The sequence below is a fragment of the Schistocerca americana genome, chromosome X, assembly GCF_021461395.2.
Source record: "Schistocerca americana isolate TAMUIC-IGC-003095 chromosome X, iqSchAmer2.1, whole genome shotgun sequence".
Taxonomy (NCBI): Eukaryota; Metazoa; Arthropoda; class Insecta; order Orthoptera; family Acrididae; genus Schistocerca; species Schistocerca americana.
The window spans coordinates 695,127,097-695,143,005 of NC_060130.1; the positions used below are offsets into that span (position 1 = coordinate 695,127,097).

Here is a 15,909-nt window from a genome sequence, read left to right on the forward strand (position 1 = left end):
CGGCTTCATAACAGGCGATTCGGTGTCCAGACCTCAAGGTGACTTCACTATTATGTTTCTCAAACAACTGTTGAACGATTCTGGTCTTGTGAGACGGACAGTTATTTTTCCGTCGGTAAAACATCAAGCATGAAGGGATGTGGTGGTCCACAGCAGTGTTCGTGTAATCTACAGCTGTCATAACGGCTCCGGTTACTACCACAGGTACCACGGAATATCAGGTGAATGTCCACGGTACCATAATACTGGTCCCTCCAGCCTTCGTCCATAGAGCGGTGCATGTTTTGTGCGCAGACGTTGGACTAGGATGACTGTGTAACTGGACACAACCGTCGAACAGGTGTAAAAAGAAACGTGATTCATCTGATCAGGTGGCGAGTTTAAACGATCCACGGTCCAATCTTGATAGTTCCTTGAACACTGAAATCGCGATGAACGATGTCATTGGATCAGTATGGGAACATGTAACGACCGTCTGCTGTGGAGAGCCATGTTTAGCAATGAGCGCTGAACGGTGTGCTCTGAAACCCTTGTGCTCGCACTAGCAATGTACTCTGTCGTCATATCTGCTACACATCACCACCTAGCCTCCTTTGCAGAGCGGGAGAGCCTCCGGCTTCCAGGTTCTGTGGTGAAGTGTGGACGTCCAACACCGTCGTTCACCACTTTCCGTAGAGGCTCATAAGCAGTAACAGGCGAACAGCAGACCAAATTCGCTGTATTAGAGGTACTCATTCTCAGGGGCCGTCCCATAACAATGCGTCCTTCGTCAAAGTCACTTAAGTCAGTGGATTTCCCCGTCTGCTTCCCGACCGGGATAGCCACTAGAATGATTACCCATTCGTCTCTACTCCGCTGGTATACTTTCCTTACCGCATCACGTGCCTGCATTGCCACAAGGTGGCGTTCAGTCTCGTGGTGGGCAGTGAAAAAAAGATTTAGTTACCTTTGACACACTTCTTTGCCACAGAATTGCTTGATAAGTTGCAACTGTAATTCACTATTAATAATCATATGGTTCACAGACTGCAATGAAATGTTCCACATTTGAATGTACAGCCATTTTGTCTCATTAATGTCTATTACATTAATGAGTTTAATGCATCTAAAAAGCCTCACAACGCTGTTGTGTATTGGGAAAACAGGTTGTTAGAAAATTAATATAAATTGCAGGAAGCCTGACTGGTGATCAGCGATTGGTACGACTGGAAAATGACCCTCAACTTAGTAGACGAAAAGGGTCAGTATCGTTTGCCTACACGGTTGGTAGTCAGGCACTAGAATCACCTGCAATCGTCAGATTTAAAGTGAAATGGCCGCATTAATCTAGTGGTGGGAAAAAATAAATTTCAGTGTGAGTTCTATCGAAAGAATACAATGTAAGTAGAATTTACTGAAGGATGAGATCGTATGCAAAACTGTCGTTCTACCGACTCTTGGTACTGATTGTCGCCTGAAAAGTCTTATAAAGATGAGATACAGAAAATTCAAGGAACAGTAACTGAAAGTGGGAGACTCCATGAGATAGTCGTTGCGCACGATGCGCGGTGTGTGTGTGTGTGTGTGTGTGTGTGTGTGTGTGTGTGTGTGTGTGTGTGTGTGTGTTTGTGTGCGTGTGTGTATGTGTGTGTGCACGAGCGCGCTCGCGTGCGTGCACGCGCGTTTGCGTGTGTTTACAGTTAATCAGTTAATCGAATGCTTAGGTAATGACAACATTTGCCATTTTCTGCAGTATCTTACAACTATTAAGTAAAGAAATCATAAATCCGCAGATCGGTTCGAACGCTGCAGGCTTTATTGGGGAATTTATAGTACAGGTAATACGTCCTCGCCTTATTCCTAAAGCTGAAATAGCCCAACCACGCAGAAACAGAAGAAGTTCTAAGGAATAATCCGAAACACGACCTTCCGTGGCATTTTAACATACACAAGTCACTAAAAATCGTGAAAGTCACGATAAACGCAATTAGAAATCTAGGACCTGCCAGAGGGCCGCCCTTGAACTCTAAACATATAATAAAACACTTACACATTGAACTTTAGGATAAAAAGAAAGTATAAAATTAAACGCTGAGCTAAAGTAGCGGTCATGGTATTACTGGAGAGAATACATGAAAGCCCGATGATGTTGTCATCCACTGGTGGTATGTATTAGAAACAAAGCAGCTGTTACTTTTCATGGCTGTAACAGCAAGAAATAAATTAGTTTAATAATTGACTTTATGGGATATGTGCTCGTTTTTTCTATCCATGCGACCTAAATATGGCTTCATTATTGTGAACAATAGGGCGAAAACCTCAACGTGACCGACTCCTCGACATAAAGGATGACCAATAAATGATTTTTATGTTGTAGATTCTCCAGACGGGTGATTACTCCAACGTTCGGAAAACTACAATGTACAGGAATAATGGCTAGAACGATTCTATGTTCGAATTATGTGTAGAATGTTGTGACTTGGCAAGACAGCCAAGCCACTATGAGAGGAAGCCGAAGGCACGCGTTTAAGCTCACGCAGGCTGGCGTGAGGTCTGGAACAGTTAAAGGAATAGAGACTAGCAAAAAAGGTACGTAGCTGCTGGAATACTTAACTTTAATCCATAATTGGTGAACATCGGTCAGACGGTACATGCATCACAAGATAAATAGCAAATGATAATGGCGCCTTGCTAGGTCGTAGCAAATGACGTAGCTGAAGGCTATGCTAACTATCGTCTCGGCAGATGAGAGCGTAATTTGTTAGTGAACCATCGGTAGCAAAGTCGGCTGTACAACTGGGGCGAGTGCTAGGAAGTCTCTCTAGACCTGCCGTGTGGCGGCGCTCGGTCTGCAATCACTGATAGTGGCGACACGCGGGTCCGACGTATACTAACGGACCGCGGCCGATTTAAAGGCTACCACCTAGCAAGTGTGGTGTCTGGCGGAGACACCACATAGAATAGTGAAGTAATAGATTGTAGATGGTTAAGATTACAGATATACGGCGTACATGCAGGTACAGTAACGTATAGTGTTGTGTGACCTAATACGTCGGTTTACGCTAATCTTAGTCAGAGAGCTGTCACATTAAGCGGACACATGAAATCAAGTGCCGACGTGCATGACAGATGTCAAACGATGCGCCGGCATGCTCATGACTTCACGGTAGAGTGATCAGCTTCCTGCTGTAATACCACGAAATATTTGTTCATACGCGGCATACTTATACGGCAGCGATGCGTGTGTGAAACCAGTAGCTAGAAGCGACGAGCGTCATGACCATCACATTGCCTCGACGCTGGATCCTTGCAACGGATGGGGACCTTCTGTGTCGATGGTTCGACGCTGTCTCCTGTGCTTCTGACTGCTGGAAATAGATTCCAGCGAGTCAGTTTACAGTGTACAGAAACCAGAAAACTTATACCCTTCTCGATTATGTCCCACGTTAGATTGTTCTGCAGTGATGGTTGCATATATGTTACAAATTACTGCGGTAAACGAAGTCTTACTGATTACGCCGAAGAATCGAGCAAGGAATAACTTGTGACATTCAATCCAAATGCGATGACCTCAAATTCAGACCTAGAAGACAAATGCCAATAAAATAAAAAAAGTGTGATCATTTACAGCTCTTTAATCCCAATCCTTTGGTACTATTTTGTACTTCACCCATGATATACGGTACATTTTATTCGTAATTCTCGGTATTACAATTTTCACAAACCTTAGTGAAGCTTCATATTTCCAAGCAAGTTAAAATTGTGCAGCGGACTGGTACTTAATGTTGAACTACCTGTTTTTACAAAGCTCACGAGTGCCTGGGAAGATACAGGATATTTTCATGGCATACGAAATATTCACAGCGGTAGAATAAACGTTACAAACATCATACAAGCATCCATTGTAATAGGAATGGAATAATACCTCTTCGTTGATGTGAAATTCAGCATATTTACGGAGATTAATTCCGTCCATAGTGTACAAATGAAACTACCTCAGTTATGACGGTATCAACGGCTTCCACACAACGCTGGTTGACGATTCGACGAAAAGCCAGACATCACTGTTAAGAAACGTTTTAAGTTACATTATGTTCTAAAAGCTCTGTGCCGTGTTACCAAAAGTGATAGTTTCTTAACATATACGGAAAAAAGCTGTCTCATAGCGACTACATATATAGTTTTCATGGAATATGTGCTCCTTTAATGACAGGAATTGGTACAAATTGTTGATCTGATAGTTCTAGCTATGTATAAAACAGATTAATTCACTGCACCCAAACGATGTATCGCTCGCTTGATTTTCTATCAGATTTTCATGTGAGTCGATGGATGAGGGACAAATATTGGATAGGAAAGGCAACCACGAGAGGGCGAAATTTTGGTTTCTACTATGAACAATCCAGTCCTCTTAAAAGCCTTGCAATACTATGTTAAAACCGTTTGTCGCACTAGTACGAAAAGACGTAAATAAAAAGTGTTGATAGTTAGATTACTGACTTTAATTTGAAAGATGTAAATTTTTATTCATTTCAAATCTGTAAATGCATCAATAAACAATTTTTGCTCTCTTACATTTTCCTAACTTTTTTGTAGCGGAATGTTCAGCCAGTACAGTCTTCATACGTCTCGACTACTACACTTACTCTACAGGCTGTAAGTCTTCAAAACTGCGTGGAAAATCAGTTTACAGGCGTTTGCACAATTCCTGATTGAGTCCTACTCAGATACTAGGATATGAAATTTGAGGATAGATAATGATAAGAAGCCTGAACAAGTCACTTTTTCTCGCTATTTATTTATGCACGTACATCTAACTTTTCTCCATAGTTATTTGCGCGTATAGTTCTCTGATATTTTCAGTGTCAGATAAAATATGTATGAAATCAGGTATATGTACACGTTTACATTTAAATGTGCCGCACCTTACTGAGGAGTATGCATTTATTGCGTTGAGAAAACAGAGCGATACTTCATGCGGTATCTAAAGTACACTTCAGGTCATATAAAAGAATATGGTATAGTTTTAATATTTTGCAACGAATGTGGAAGGGATACGCTTCCAGCCCTTCCACATTGAGCGATTTAGTTAAATAAATTAGACTTCAAGTAACTGGTGGTCGTTCTTCGTCGTAAAATAGTTACACAGTTCGACATCAGGCCTAACTACCGTGTGCTGCTGGATGCACTAGACACACTAACACGGTACCCCACCCAAGCAGCCTTGTCATTCAACGTGATCTTGGCTGAGGTGCAATAGATTGTACTCGTACAAGAATGGCGGCACAAAATCTCCGATTACTGTTTCTTTAAAACAACACTGCTAAACTAGAGCAAAGTCCTATTAAACATTCACGGATCTGACAGAGTAACGCGTGAAGTTTTACGTTCTCTATACGAATCGTCTTTTGTACGGATACAGATTTCTCTGCGATTTATCTTGACTGAAGTCATATCTGCGTCCTACTTGCTGCATTTCTGAAAAGAAGTCACAGTTGACAATAAATAACTGGCTAAGCACCTGTGTGACTGATTTTGTAAACGGTTATCAGATTCAGATGATGTGTGTACAGTAAAGCATATGACATGCCATGGAGACCAAATAACATGCCAGTTTCTTGTTCCGTGTAACACTGAACAACTTCTGCTGTTGGCAGTAACGATTATTTTAGTTTTTTATTTTATATTTCTTAGCACCGATAACAAACTTAAATATTTCCAGGTAGTTCAGCATTAAGTACCAGTCCGTTGCACAATTTTAACTTGCTTGAAAATGTGAAGCTTCACTAAGGTTTGTGAAAATTGTAATACCGAGAATTACGAATAAAATGTACCGTATATCATGGGTGAAGTACAAAATAGTACCAAATGATTGGGATTAAAGAGCTGTAAATGATCACACTTTTTTTTTTTTATTGGCATTTGTCTTCTAGGTCTGAATTTGAGGTCATCGCATTTGGATTAAATGTCACAAGTTATTCCTTGCCCGATTCTTCGGCGTAATCAGTAAGACTTCGTTTATATCATGCAGAATAATCCTACCATCTTCATTAAATATTTAATTGCTGGGAATAGTACAAATATCTGTAGCGTGTAGCGTTTTGTCACAGATGACGCGAAAGAAAATGTACAACACCTTCAGACCAAACCCCAAAAAGGGCTGGTAGAAAAAAACATCAAAAGTGATTTCGGGTGAGAGAAAGCTGGAGCCTTTCCAGTAAAAGTACTGCTCACGAAACCTCTTTTTACGTGAAGGTTAAGAAGAATTTTCTCACACTTGATGAAAAAGAATAATTTTTTTACAGACGTGAGTAGTCGCAAAGTAATAGAAAGGTACGTTCCAGAGGCATTGAATGTGGTTACGAGATTGCACTGTCTTTTAAGCAAATTACTTAACTGCACGTGAAAAATTCAGTCTGCAATTAACAACTGAATGCCACTAGGAATTCTACTGGTTTGATAGCAATTACTCTAATAGATTCCCAATAGATTCCAAGTTTTTTAGCGTTTAATGTAATTTTTAAAATGAAAATATTTCGTGAATTCGGGACAACGGCAAGCTGCCTTGTGGTGCTTCCATAGCAAACTATATGAGTTTGTTTACAACTCGTACGAAGGTTTGAAGTCTTTCTTTTATAACTTTAAATCAAGTTTTTTCTCCTCACCTGCACACATGAATGTGACTTCTACTCAAAAAATTTTATTTCAGCATTTCATAATAATGTCAAAATACTACACACATGAAATTGGAACGCTAGTTATAAAAAAGTGAAGTATAGTCATACTTTTGCGGTAAATGTAAACATATTTGCTTCACTCGTTAACATATCCTTAGGCTCATTAGTCTTATCTACATGCTCGTTTATGGAAAAGTGAGGTTTTGTGCTCTACAAACGATCAAGACCTATTTTCTCGCCGAAGCAGAATTAATTACGGGTTCATTAGCACTTACTTTCAGACAACTATGAGTGTATATTTTACATTCACTGATTTATTTTGCTGATTTTGATACTCCTTCCTTATCTTAAAGCCAATAAGGTTTTGAAGAAACAAGAACATCGATATGGAGTCGCAGGTGATATCTGAAGACGTCGGGTGCCCATGTGACAACTATGATACTGCTTCTTGCCTCAAACTGTAACCACTGTCATTTTCTTCAGGACGTTACTAATGACTAAAGTCAATTATCTACAACACTTTTTTTGCTTAAGGTTTCTTTTTCTCATGGTAATAATAAGTTTAATATAATGTTGCATCTCTTTTACTACTGTTTTTCCACTACGTTAGCAATATTGTGCAGAGAGCTCTGGCTTATATATTCAGCGTTTCATCACAGTGTATCAAAATATCCTTATTTCGTCGAAGTAAACTTACGGTCATCTGAAACACGAAGAAATGCAGCCCATTTTCTGAAAATATTTGGTTATCCTGCCAATCAAAAATTCGGTGCTCGATGCCTGGTCTGTTCTTCCGTGGTATGTATTTGCGTCACTAGCAACTATTAGATGGCACCGTCGCTCAGATTCTATGATAAGCTATAGGGAACCCCTCTCCCCCATAACTGCCTTTGCTAACCAGTCCAGAAGGTGAAACGATCATGCATACAACATTACTATGATGGGTAAACCAATTTTCTGGTTGATGTCCGCTTTATCTACATCTTACTCCAAAAGCCATCGTACGCTATGAGGTACAACGTATGTGTCCCATTTCTTCCCAATTTCCATTCTATTCGAAGCTGCCTCGCAGGAAGACTGTCGATACTCTTTGCATGAAACATAACGTTTCTAACTTTTAGTGTCGAGGTCCTTACGTATGTTGCCACAAACGGCCCTACGGAAAATGCAGACCAATGGGTAAGATTGAACTGACATTTCATCCTACTAAATTTCTTATGATAGATTTTCGTTCTCATGCATCAGTAGTTTATAAGGTAAACTATATATCAGAAGATACTCGTCTTCATGGTCCAGCTCGTAAATTCTTACTTTACAAAAGGTCTTATCACCTATCTTAGATAACTTAGTAACTTAGCTAACTTACGCCAAAGTGTTAAACCTAAACTGTGGGACATTGACAAGCAACCTTGGTAATGATACATTACCAGCTTGCAACAATCAGACAATTTCAGTAACAAGCTATGGCTAGCCTTCGTAAATGAGTTCCAGTTTCATTACTAAAAAGGAAAAAATTATCATATTTTTATTTCGGAATTTAAGAAGCATTCTATCATTGATCTGCAGAAACTTTTCACAATAAGGCGCAAAGAAGAGAAACAGTTGCAAATGTACTCAAAAGACACTGTTTATAAAGTCACTGAAAATACTGTTGTAGAAACCGATTTTACTCGACAACTATGGGGATAAGGGTAGCTAATCGCAGCAGATTATGATACATCTACGAATGAACGTTTGTTTTCCCTACTGTCATTATCAGATGTCAGCACTTTACCAGTCTGGAAAGTGAAATAAGAATACTAAACACAGTCTTTGCTATTTATTTATGCATCGCTGAAGAAAAGAATCATAAGTATAGACTCATAGCTCGCAGAACTACACGTCAACGAAAAGAAGTTACGTACATCATTATTTTCGAGTCACGCAAGAAACCTGGGCAAATCGATCAGAACCATGGGACGCGGAAAAGTAATATACCTAACAGTTCATTAGGTAAACACTAAATGAAAATGAAAGAAAAGTATTTTTGGTTTTGCTAGAATGCTTTTTAACCAACATCAATTTTGGTCCATTTAACTCATCTCCACTCATTTTTGATTCGTTGAATTTTCAATCTCACACATAACTCATTTGTTTCTTTCTTATTTTTGTAGGCAATTATATGTATCTGCATGTCTGTCGTGAAATATGAAATATTCAAATGCTATTAGAAGTTCGGGAGTTCAACTTCTGGCAGACCAGCACCAGAATTTGATATAAGAAATACTCTTCCACTCAAGTTAAAAGAGCATAAATATTTGCAATTACAGTGACTGTAGGAAAAGTGTATTAAACACTGAATTTTAGCCGAATTTTGAAGAAAGAATGTTATGACTCAGCGTGTATGAACATGTGAAACAACTGATACATAGCATTTTGTGTTAACAGACTACATATTTTTGTCTTGTGAATTGTGGAGAAAGTTTCGACATTTCTCGTAAAAAAATGCAAGCGTGCTACGCCATCTATCGCTCAATGAAGTTGGTGCAACTCAATAATGATTTGCCCAATTGTGCTTTATTTTTCAACCGATTTCACAAACCTCTAATCAGAATTGTATTACAGAAAGGTCGGGTAAACATAAAAATACTAAACCGACATGTTCCCGAGACGAGAAAGCTGTATAGTGCTAGAAAAATTGTTTTTTTGTTCGAGTATTCTCCTTCCTAAACCATACACTATGCAGTAGATTGTGGAGTATGTATGTATAAGTTGAAGTTCTAATCATTGGATCATTTGTCAATGACGGACAGGTTGTATGAAACACGGTAAAACCACTGTTTACGGGTTTCTCCCTCTATACAACTAGACTGATGTATTCAGTACAGCGAAAATTCAACCTTAGTTTGGTATAATATTGGTTTGTTAACTTACGCCATCATCTAAGAAAATAAGACAATGATTGAGTAGTAAGCTAATATGCAACACTTTAGGTGTCTAATTTTTACTCTGCTATCAATTTTATGAGGAAGGGAACATGGAAAAGATAAACAAAACAGTCGTAGGTATCCAAAACGGATTTGTGTATGGCACCCACACGTATAAGCGTAAGTGCTGAACTTACGAGAACGCTTCGGGGAACCAAATTCTCTACATGTCCTGATATTACCGAGAGAACTTCATGGTACCCTCCGCCACACACCGTCAGGTGGCTTGCTGAGTATGGACGTAGATGTAGATATACAAAAGTCTGTGACGTATTATCGATTTAAATCAGAAGTGACTGACTGAAAATATTAAATCAGGTACAAAAATAGGTAACGTTATTACAATGTACGTGCCAAAATTAAGCGATTTGTACGTATCATTTAAAACTTGTCTGGGTATGTTTTCTTGAGTTAAACCAAATTCCCTGTAATCTTTATTACGTGCCAAAGAAATCCTTATACGTTGTATTATGAATTAAGATTCCATTTAATTTACATAAGATTCAACAATCCCAGTGGAAAGATTATGTGAAGTTCTTAAATTTTTTTTTTCTGGACAGCTTATTTTCTTCAAAGGAGCAATTTATACGTCATTCTGAGTCATTCACTTGATTTAAGTAAGTACACGATGATGAGAACCAAATCTGTATAATTATTTCTGACAATAACACAACTTCAGACACATTCGATTCTTTCATATATATATATATATATATATTAATAAATAGGACCTATTTATTTTTATTTGTGAAGTGCTGAGTGTCAGTTACCTAGTGGGGCGCTTTTAGCAACAGGTTCATGAACCATCACATGCTTGTGCAAGGGAGGTCCAGAAAACTTCATTTTTACTTGTCAATGAACATATAACTGAAATAGACTAAGCGCATTTCGGTGTTTTAACCCTCCGAGCAACAGAATGGTAAGGATTTTTCGGTGCCTGAATGCTGCGGGCAAGTTCCACACGAGTGCCCACACGGATAATGGAAGGTTCGTGTACACTTCCGCACGGATCTGTGATCGGGCATTGACGAGCAGAAATTCTGAAAACTGGAATTTTATCTCCGAGAAACACTGCACGTTGTCGATGCCTGCACGTTTTGCTCTCAGACAGAAGTTTATGGCATTAAGTTACGGTACTCTTTCACCAGTTGTTCTGTATTTTACAACTGTAAAACAATATTATTATACGTTACTGTTACGTACGAATGCGGAAATTTCTCTCAAATTTTTTAAGCGTAATAAGGAGTTTTGGGGCGAGCTTTAGAAATGTCAGTTAATAATTTTTCTATTTTATTTCGTTATCTCCATTTTTACGCGATAGACAATATCTATGTTTCGTGGCAGTGTATAACACTGAGATATAAAGCAGGTAAGTAGTTAGAATTCGCAGTAGATCTCTGAGCAACTGACGGTGAGGAATCACAATGAAACTGAATTAAAACGAAATTTCCCGGGAAGTTATCGAAAACCACCGCACCAGTTGGTGTTGCTGTGTAAGAACCAAATGGGATGAAAGAGATGTCATAACAACAAACACGACAACCTAGAATTTGTGTTCCGCCGTAAGTGACATGACGTTAAGTGGACGTCGGGGAGTCATAGCTAAGCCATAAGATTATTTGTATAAGGCATGTAACATCAGTTTCTGAAGTGTATGTTAAATTACCCGCCTTCCTACGTCGAAAACGGAGCGTAATGCGTGTCGACGTCTCACATTATCAAAAATCAACCTACAGCATTTTATAAAATAAATTGGAGAGGATACCGACATGTGGTGGCGATCTTCAAAAAAGGAACAGAGGCAGTGTGTGGACGACTCCCGAGACGCATACAAATGCTGTTACGGTCTCCTGTAAGTGTCATCCACAGTTACCCGAAATATTGTGTGGCAAGTTACGACTTTTGGTATCTTAAGCAGGTTCTACGTATCGTGTCTCTTCCACGGCCGCCTCAGAGCTTTCGCATTAATAATCTTAGTATGAGGAAAAAACCAGACCCGTCGCTACGAACGGGTAATCCTTTCGTGGTAATAAAATGCTTCTAAGCGTACGCCAGGTTGCGAATCCGTGGAATGCGACAGCTGCTCCGAGCCACGAATTGCGATGCGATGTTCAACTATTTAGTTGCAGTTCTGTTTGCCAGATTCTCGTTTAATCGTGGGTTTTTCCCTCTTAGTTTTATTACTTGTTTTTATTTAGTCCTACCAATAATAGGTTTTTTGTTAGAACGAAATAGTATTATTTCGTCGTGTATTTTAAGGGTAAAATGACAAACAGATCATCCACTTAGCTAAATTACCTTTACGTTACTACTACGCATTTTAGAGCAAATTTACAGTATACACTTTGACAAAGAAAAATCTTTAGTGCTGATTATTTGACAAATGAAGCTAAATTTGCGTGCGCTGTTGCAAATCGACTGCAGCACAGTTTAAATCCTCGAAAGTAAACGTATTAATACGTAAGAAGAAACACGACTTATATCAACGACTTGTACAAGAAAAACAAAAGAAGTAGGCACATTCAAAATTGCCATCTCCAGGTCATAGTATCGGCTCAGAGCATTTTCGTTTGGCAAAGTCGTAAAACATGTCGAAATAACAGATATCTTAATTAGAGCAGGATTACTGACGTATAAACGATAAAGTACATGACCTTTAAATGTCTCATGCACTCTTCTTTGGAGCGAATATACAAAATAGGAGCAATAAATTAACAGTGTTGAGTAACAGTGCCTTAACAGGGGCTGCTGGTCTCATTTAATAAGCCAGTTTAACCATTGGTATAAAATATGTGTATCGCTGCACAGGTAAGTATTATGTTTCAATAGTGAACTTTACAGTATAAGTTTGTGATAATATTTAGATAAGCTCCTTACGAAACATGTACGGACATTTGTCGTTTGTCTTGTCAGCTTAGCATGCAGAGTTTCGAAAAGCAGACGCTGCTACTTTCGCTGATACAGTGAGAACGCGGAGAGCCCACGAGGTGCAGCGCCTACGTTTGAGCGTGCCGCGCCGCAGGCCCTTCCGTGCAGACGCTGGACCCTTCCAGTGCGTCGCGTTTCCGCTACTTTTGACGTTTCCAGTCGCCGGACGAAAGGTAAATTTCGCCAGAGAGACGAAAAAAAACCTGCTGCGGCCTAAAAAGGTGAGCAAAAGGCAACGGCGAACGGAAAGGAGGCTGCACGAGCTTCCGTACTTACATCCAGTTGGCGGAGACTTGGCGCAGCAGGAGCACGATGACGGCCACGAGCATGATCGCTCAGTGTCTCATGTTAGTCCCCGACGGGCCAGGCCCAGCTCACTGTGAGCGCGCGCCGCGGCCGCGGCCGCCGCCGCCGGCTTCCCCCACCCCTGCGCCGCGCCGCCTGCCGCCATTGGCTGGCCCCGGCCCCCTCCCCGGCGGGCCGCTACGCTTCATTAGTGCCAGTGCGGTGCGCAGACGCGCTAACAAAAGCCACGCGGGACCTTTCAAACGCGCTCCCGCTTCAGCCGCCTCTCCGTTGCTTTCCCCGGTCGCACTCGCACCCCGAGACGGCACCACCGGACCTTCCCGAATTTCCGGTGCCATATCGCAATTTCTTATTTACATCGATGCAGCATAAATGTCGCTTCGGTTGCTACACTAGCCGTGCGGTAACATTCCATTCACCGCCTGATGCATAGCGTATTTCACTCAGTTTGCAAGTTCCTTAGAGAGATTGAAGTGTCACATCAATGACATATACTCACCGGCGGAAGATTCGAGTAGCATCGAGGTGACACAAACTCCGATGCGAGAGCACACTTGGCGCCCACAGGTGGGACAAGGGTATACCACACTAAAACAGTGGTTCGTCGGAGGCGATTGTCTACATCCTCGTTTCGCAGCGAAGCTGTTGACCCAGGTGCCGTCATGGAACTTGCTGCCACCCTTGACGACTTTTCTCCAGCTTCTGTGGCCTTCGGCAAGCTCTTAAGATTTGTCGCAGTCAATATTCAATGTGTTCGTATCGCTTCTGAAGCAACGTTGAAAGCGCAAAGCAGCTCTTCCATGGTGTCACTTGGCATGTGCTACCACACTAAGTAGTGTGTGTCGAGGAAGACGGGAGTGGTCCACAGTATGCAAGTGACGGCGACACTCAGTTGATTTGCGGCATTCAGGACCATGTCAGTTGTCACATGGTCCTTCCTAGTTACGCGTAGAATGTTACACATGCTCCGTAGATGAAAGGCATGAAATGTATTCGCAGTAGTGAATATGGAAAATCATCAGCTGTATAATGGAATGACGACAATGAATTTTGTGCCTGATCGGGACTCGAAACCGGATTTCCCGCTTACCGTAAACGATCGCATTACCATTAGGCTATCCGAGCACGTTTTATGGCCAGCCCCAAATATACATATGTCGTCAATTCGTCAACCATGTTCCTGTAACGTGTACTCGTACATCCATTATCTATGTTCCCATACAGGGTATACACTTTAATTGAAAGTCTCTTGCTCGGTGTCGTGGATAAATATGATTTTGCAGCGTCTGTGTTGTTCAGAAGCACGATGCAGTTGTTCTTCGGACACGAATGCATGTAACAACACAGGCACTCCAATATCGTATCGCAGACGAAAAGCGTTGAGCTTACATTCTTGTTTGGCATATCATTCCCAGGTCTCAGCACTATACAAGTGGGTGCTCAGCACGCATGCATGATAGACGAACATTATTGTGGTCACCGTAAGGTATTTTTTGTCCCGTAATCTTTCGAGGAGCTTTCCAAAAGTGTTCACGGAATTGCCAATTTTTGCATTTATTTCATCATCTGCAGAAAGACCTTCTGACGCTGCCGAACCGAGGTAGCAGAATTTTTCGACTACATTCTACAAGGAGCCATCTGATCTTGTGACAGGCATATTTGTATCCTTGAGCCATTATACTGTATAAGTATACTGCCTTAGAAAAACACAGCGAACCTCTTGTAATTTTTTTTTATCTATTTCAGCCTCAGATCATACAAAAGGTATCATTACCGGTTTCGACCTAGTACTAAGCCATCATCAGATGATAGTTGGCCCTGATGGTCTAGTGGTAATGGGCGTGTCTGGAAACAGAGATCGTGGGAGCGAATCCCAATCGGAACACGGAAATTTTCGTTCTGCTTTTAATCTAGCCGTCACCTCTCAGTGATTTGAGGAGTCGCTGGGAACGACACTTTAGGTCCCCTTTACTCCACTGGAGAACTGCGGTAGATTAGGGACACCCAAGTAGCCGAAATGGTGTCAAATTGGAACACTTCCACTCGGCTACAGAACCATATGAAATTATTACTGTTATTATTATTATTATTATTATTATTATCAGATGAATTAAATTCTTTGCATTGTAACGAGTTGAAACCGGTAATGGTACAAGTTCTACGACCTGAGACAGAATATGTAATAAAAAAGATGATATTTGCTTTAAATCGAGCGCTGTCCCTATCGCAAGCTACGACAAACCCGAGAATTAGCGTTTCCATCTCTGACGAATGTGATTTCCAGTACAGTCACTCACCTTAATGAGCATTTGAGATATTCTCTAAACGTGTTAACTGTTGTGGATTGGAAAGAGAGCCAACCCACTATGAGAGGAAGCCGAAAGGCACGCGTTTTAGCTCACGCAGGCTGGCGTGAGGTCTGGAACAGGTCAAGGAATTTGAATAGCAAAAAAGTACGTAGCTGCTGGAATACTTAACTTTATTCCATAATTGGTGAACATCGCTCTTGACGGTACATGTTTTACAGCATCAATAGTAACTGGTAATGGCGCCTTGCTAGGTCGTAGCAAATGACGTAGCTGAAGGCTATGCTATCGTCTGGGCAAATGAGAGCGTATTTTGTCAGTGAACCATCGCTAGCAAAGTCGGCTGTACAACTGGGGCGAGTGCTAGGAAGTCTCTCTAGACCTGCCGTGTGGCGGCGCTCGGTCTGCAATCACTGATAGTGGCGACACGCGGGTCCGACGTATACTAACGGACCGCGGCCGATTTAAAGGCTACCACCTAGCAAGTGTGGTGTGTGGCGGTGACACCACATTAACAGAGCATTTGCTTTCGAATTGAGATTTAGGTTTACCGCAATTTTCATAAACAACTCAATGCGAATATTAGGTTGGTTCGTTTGGCGACGCCACGAATGATTTCTTGCCGAATATTCGCCAAACTAAACTACTGCTGGTACTGAACAATTGTAGGATGCCAAATTCTAACCTTCTTTTTTAATTAAAACTTTACGGTACGCAAAATGGAACTGCATGGCGTTTCAGAAATTC

General features: G+C 40.9%; 1 protein-coding gene across 2 annotated transcripts in view; it reads right to left on the bottom strand.

Annotated features, from left to right (window-relative positions):
• LOC124555664 (protein Wnt-16-like) overlaps positions 1 to 12,918 on the bottom strand; it is a 776,949-nt gene extending 764,031 nt beyond the window's left edge. For both annotated transcript variants that reach the window (XM_047129653.1, XM_047129652.1), the window contains exon 1: positions 12,827 to 12,918. In XM_047129653.1, coding sequence (XP_046985609.1) covers positions 12,827 to 12,879 — 53 coding nt within the window. In that variant the 5' untranslated portion in view covers positions 12,880 to 12,918. The remainder of the gene's footprint in view (positions 1 to 12,826) is intronic.
• Between the last annotated feature and the right edge of the window lie 2,991 nt (positions 12,919 to 15,909).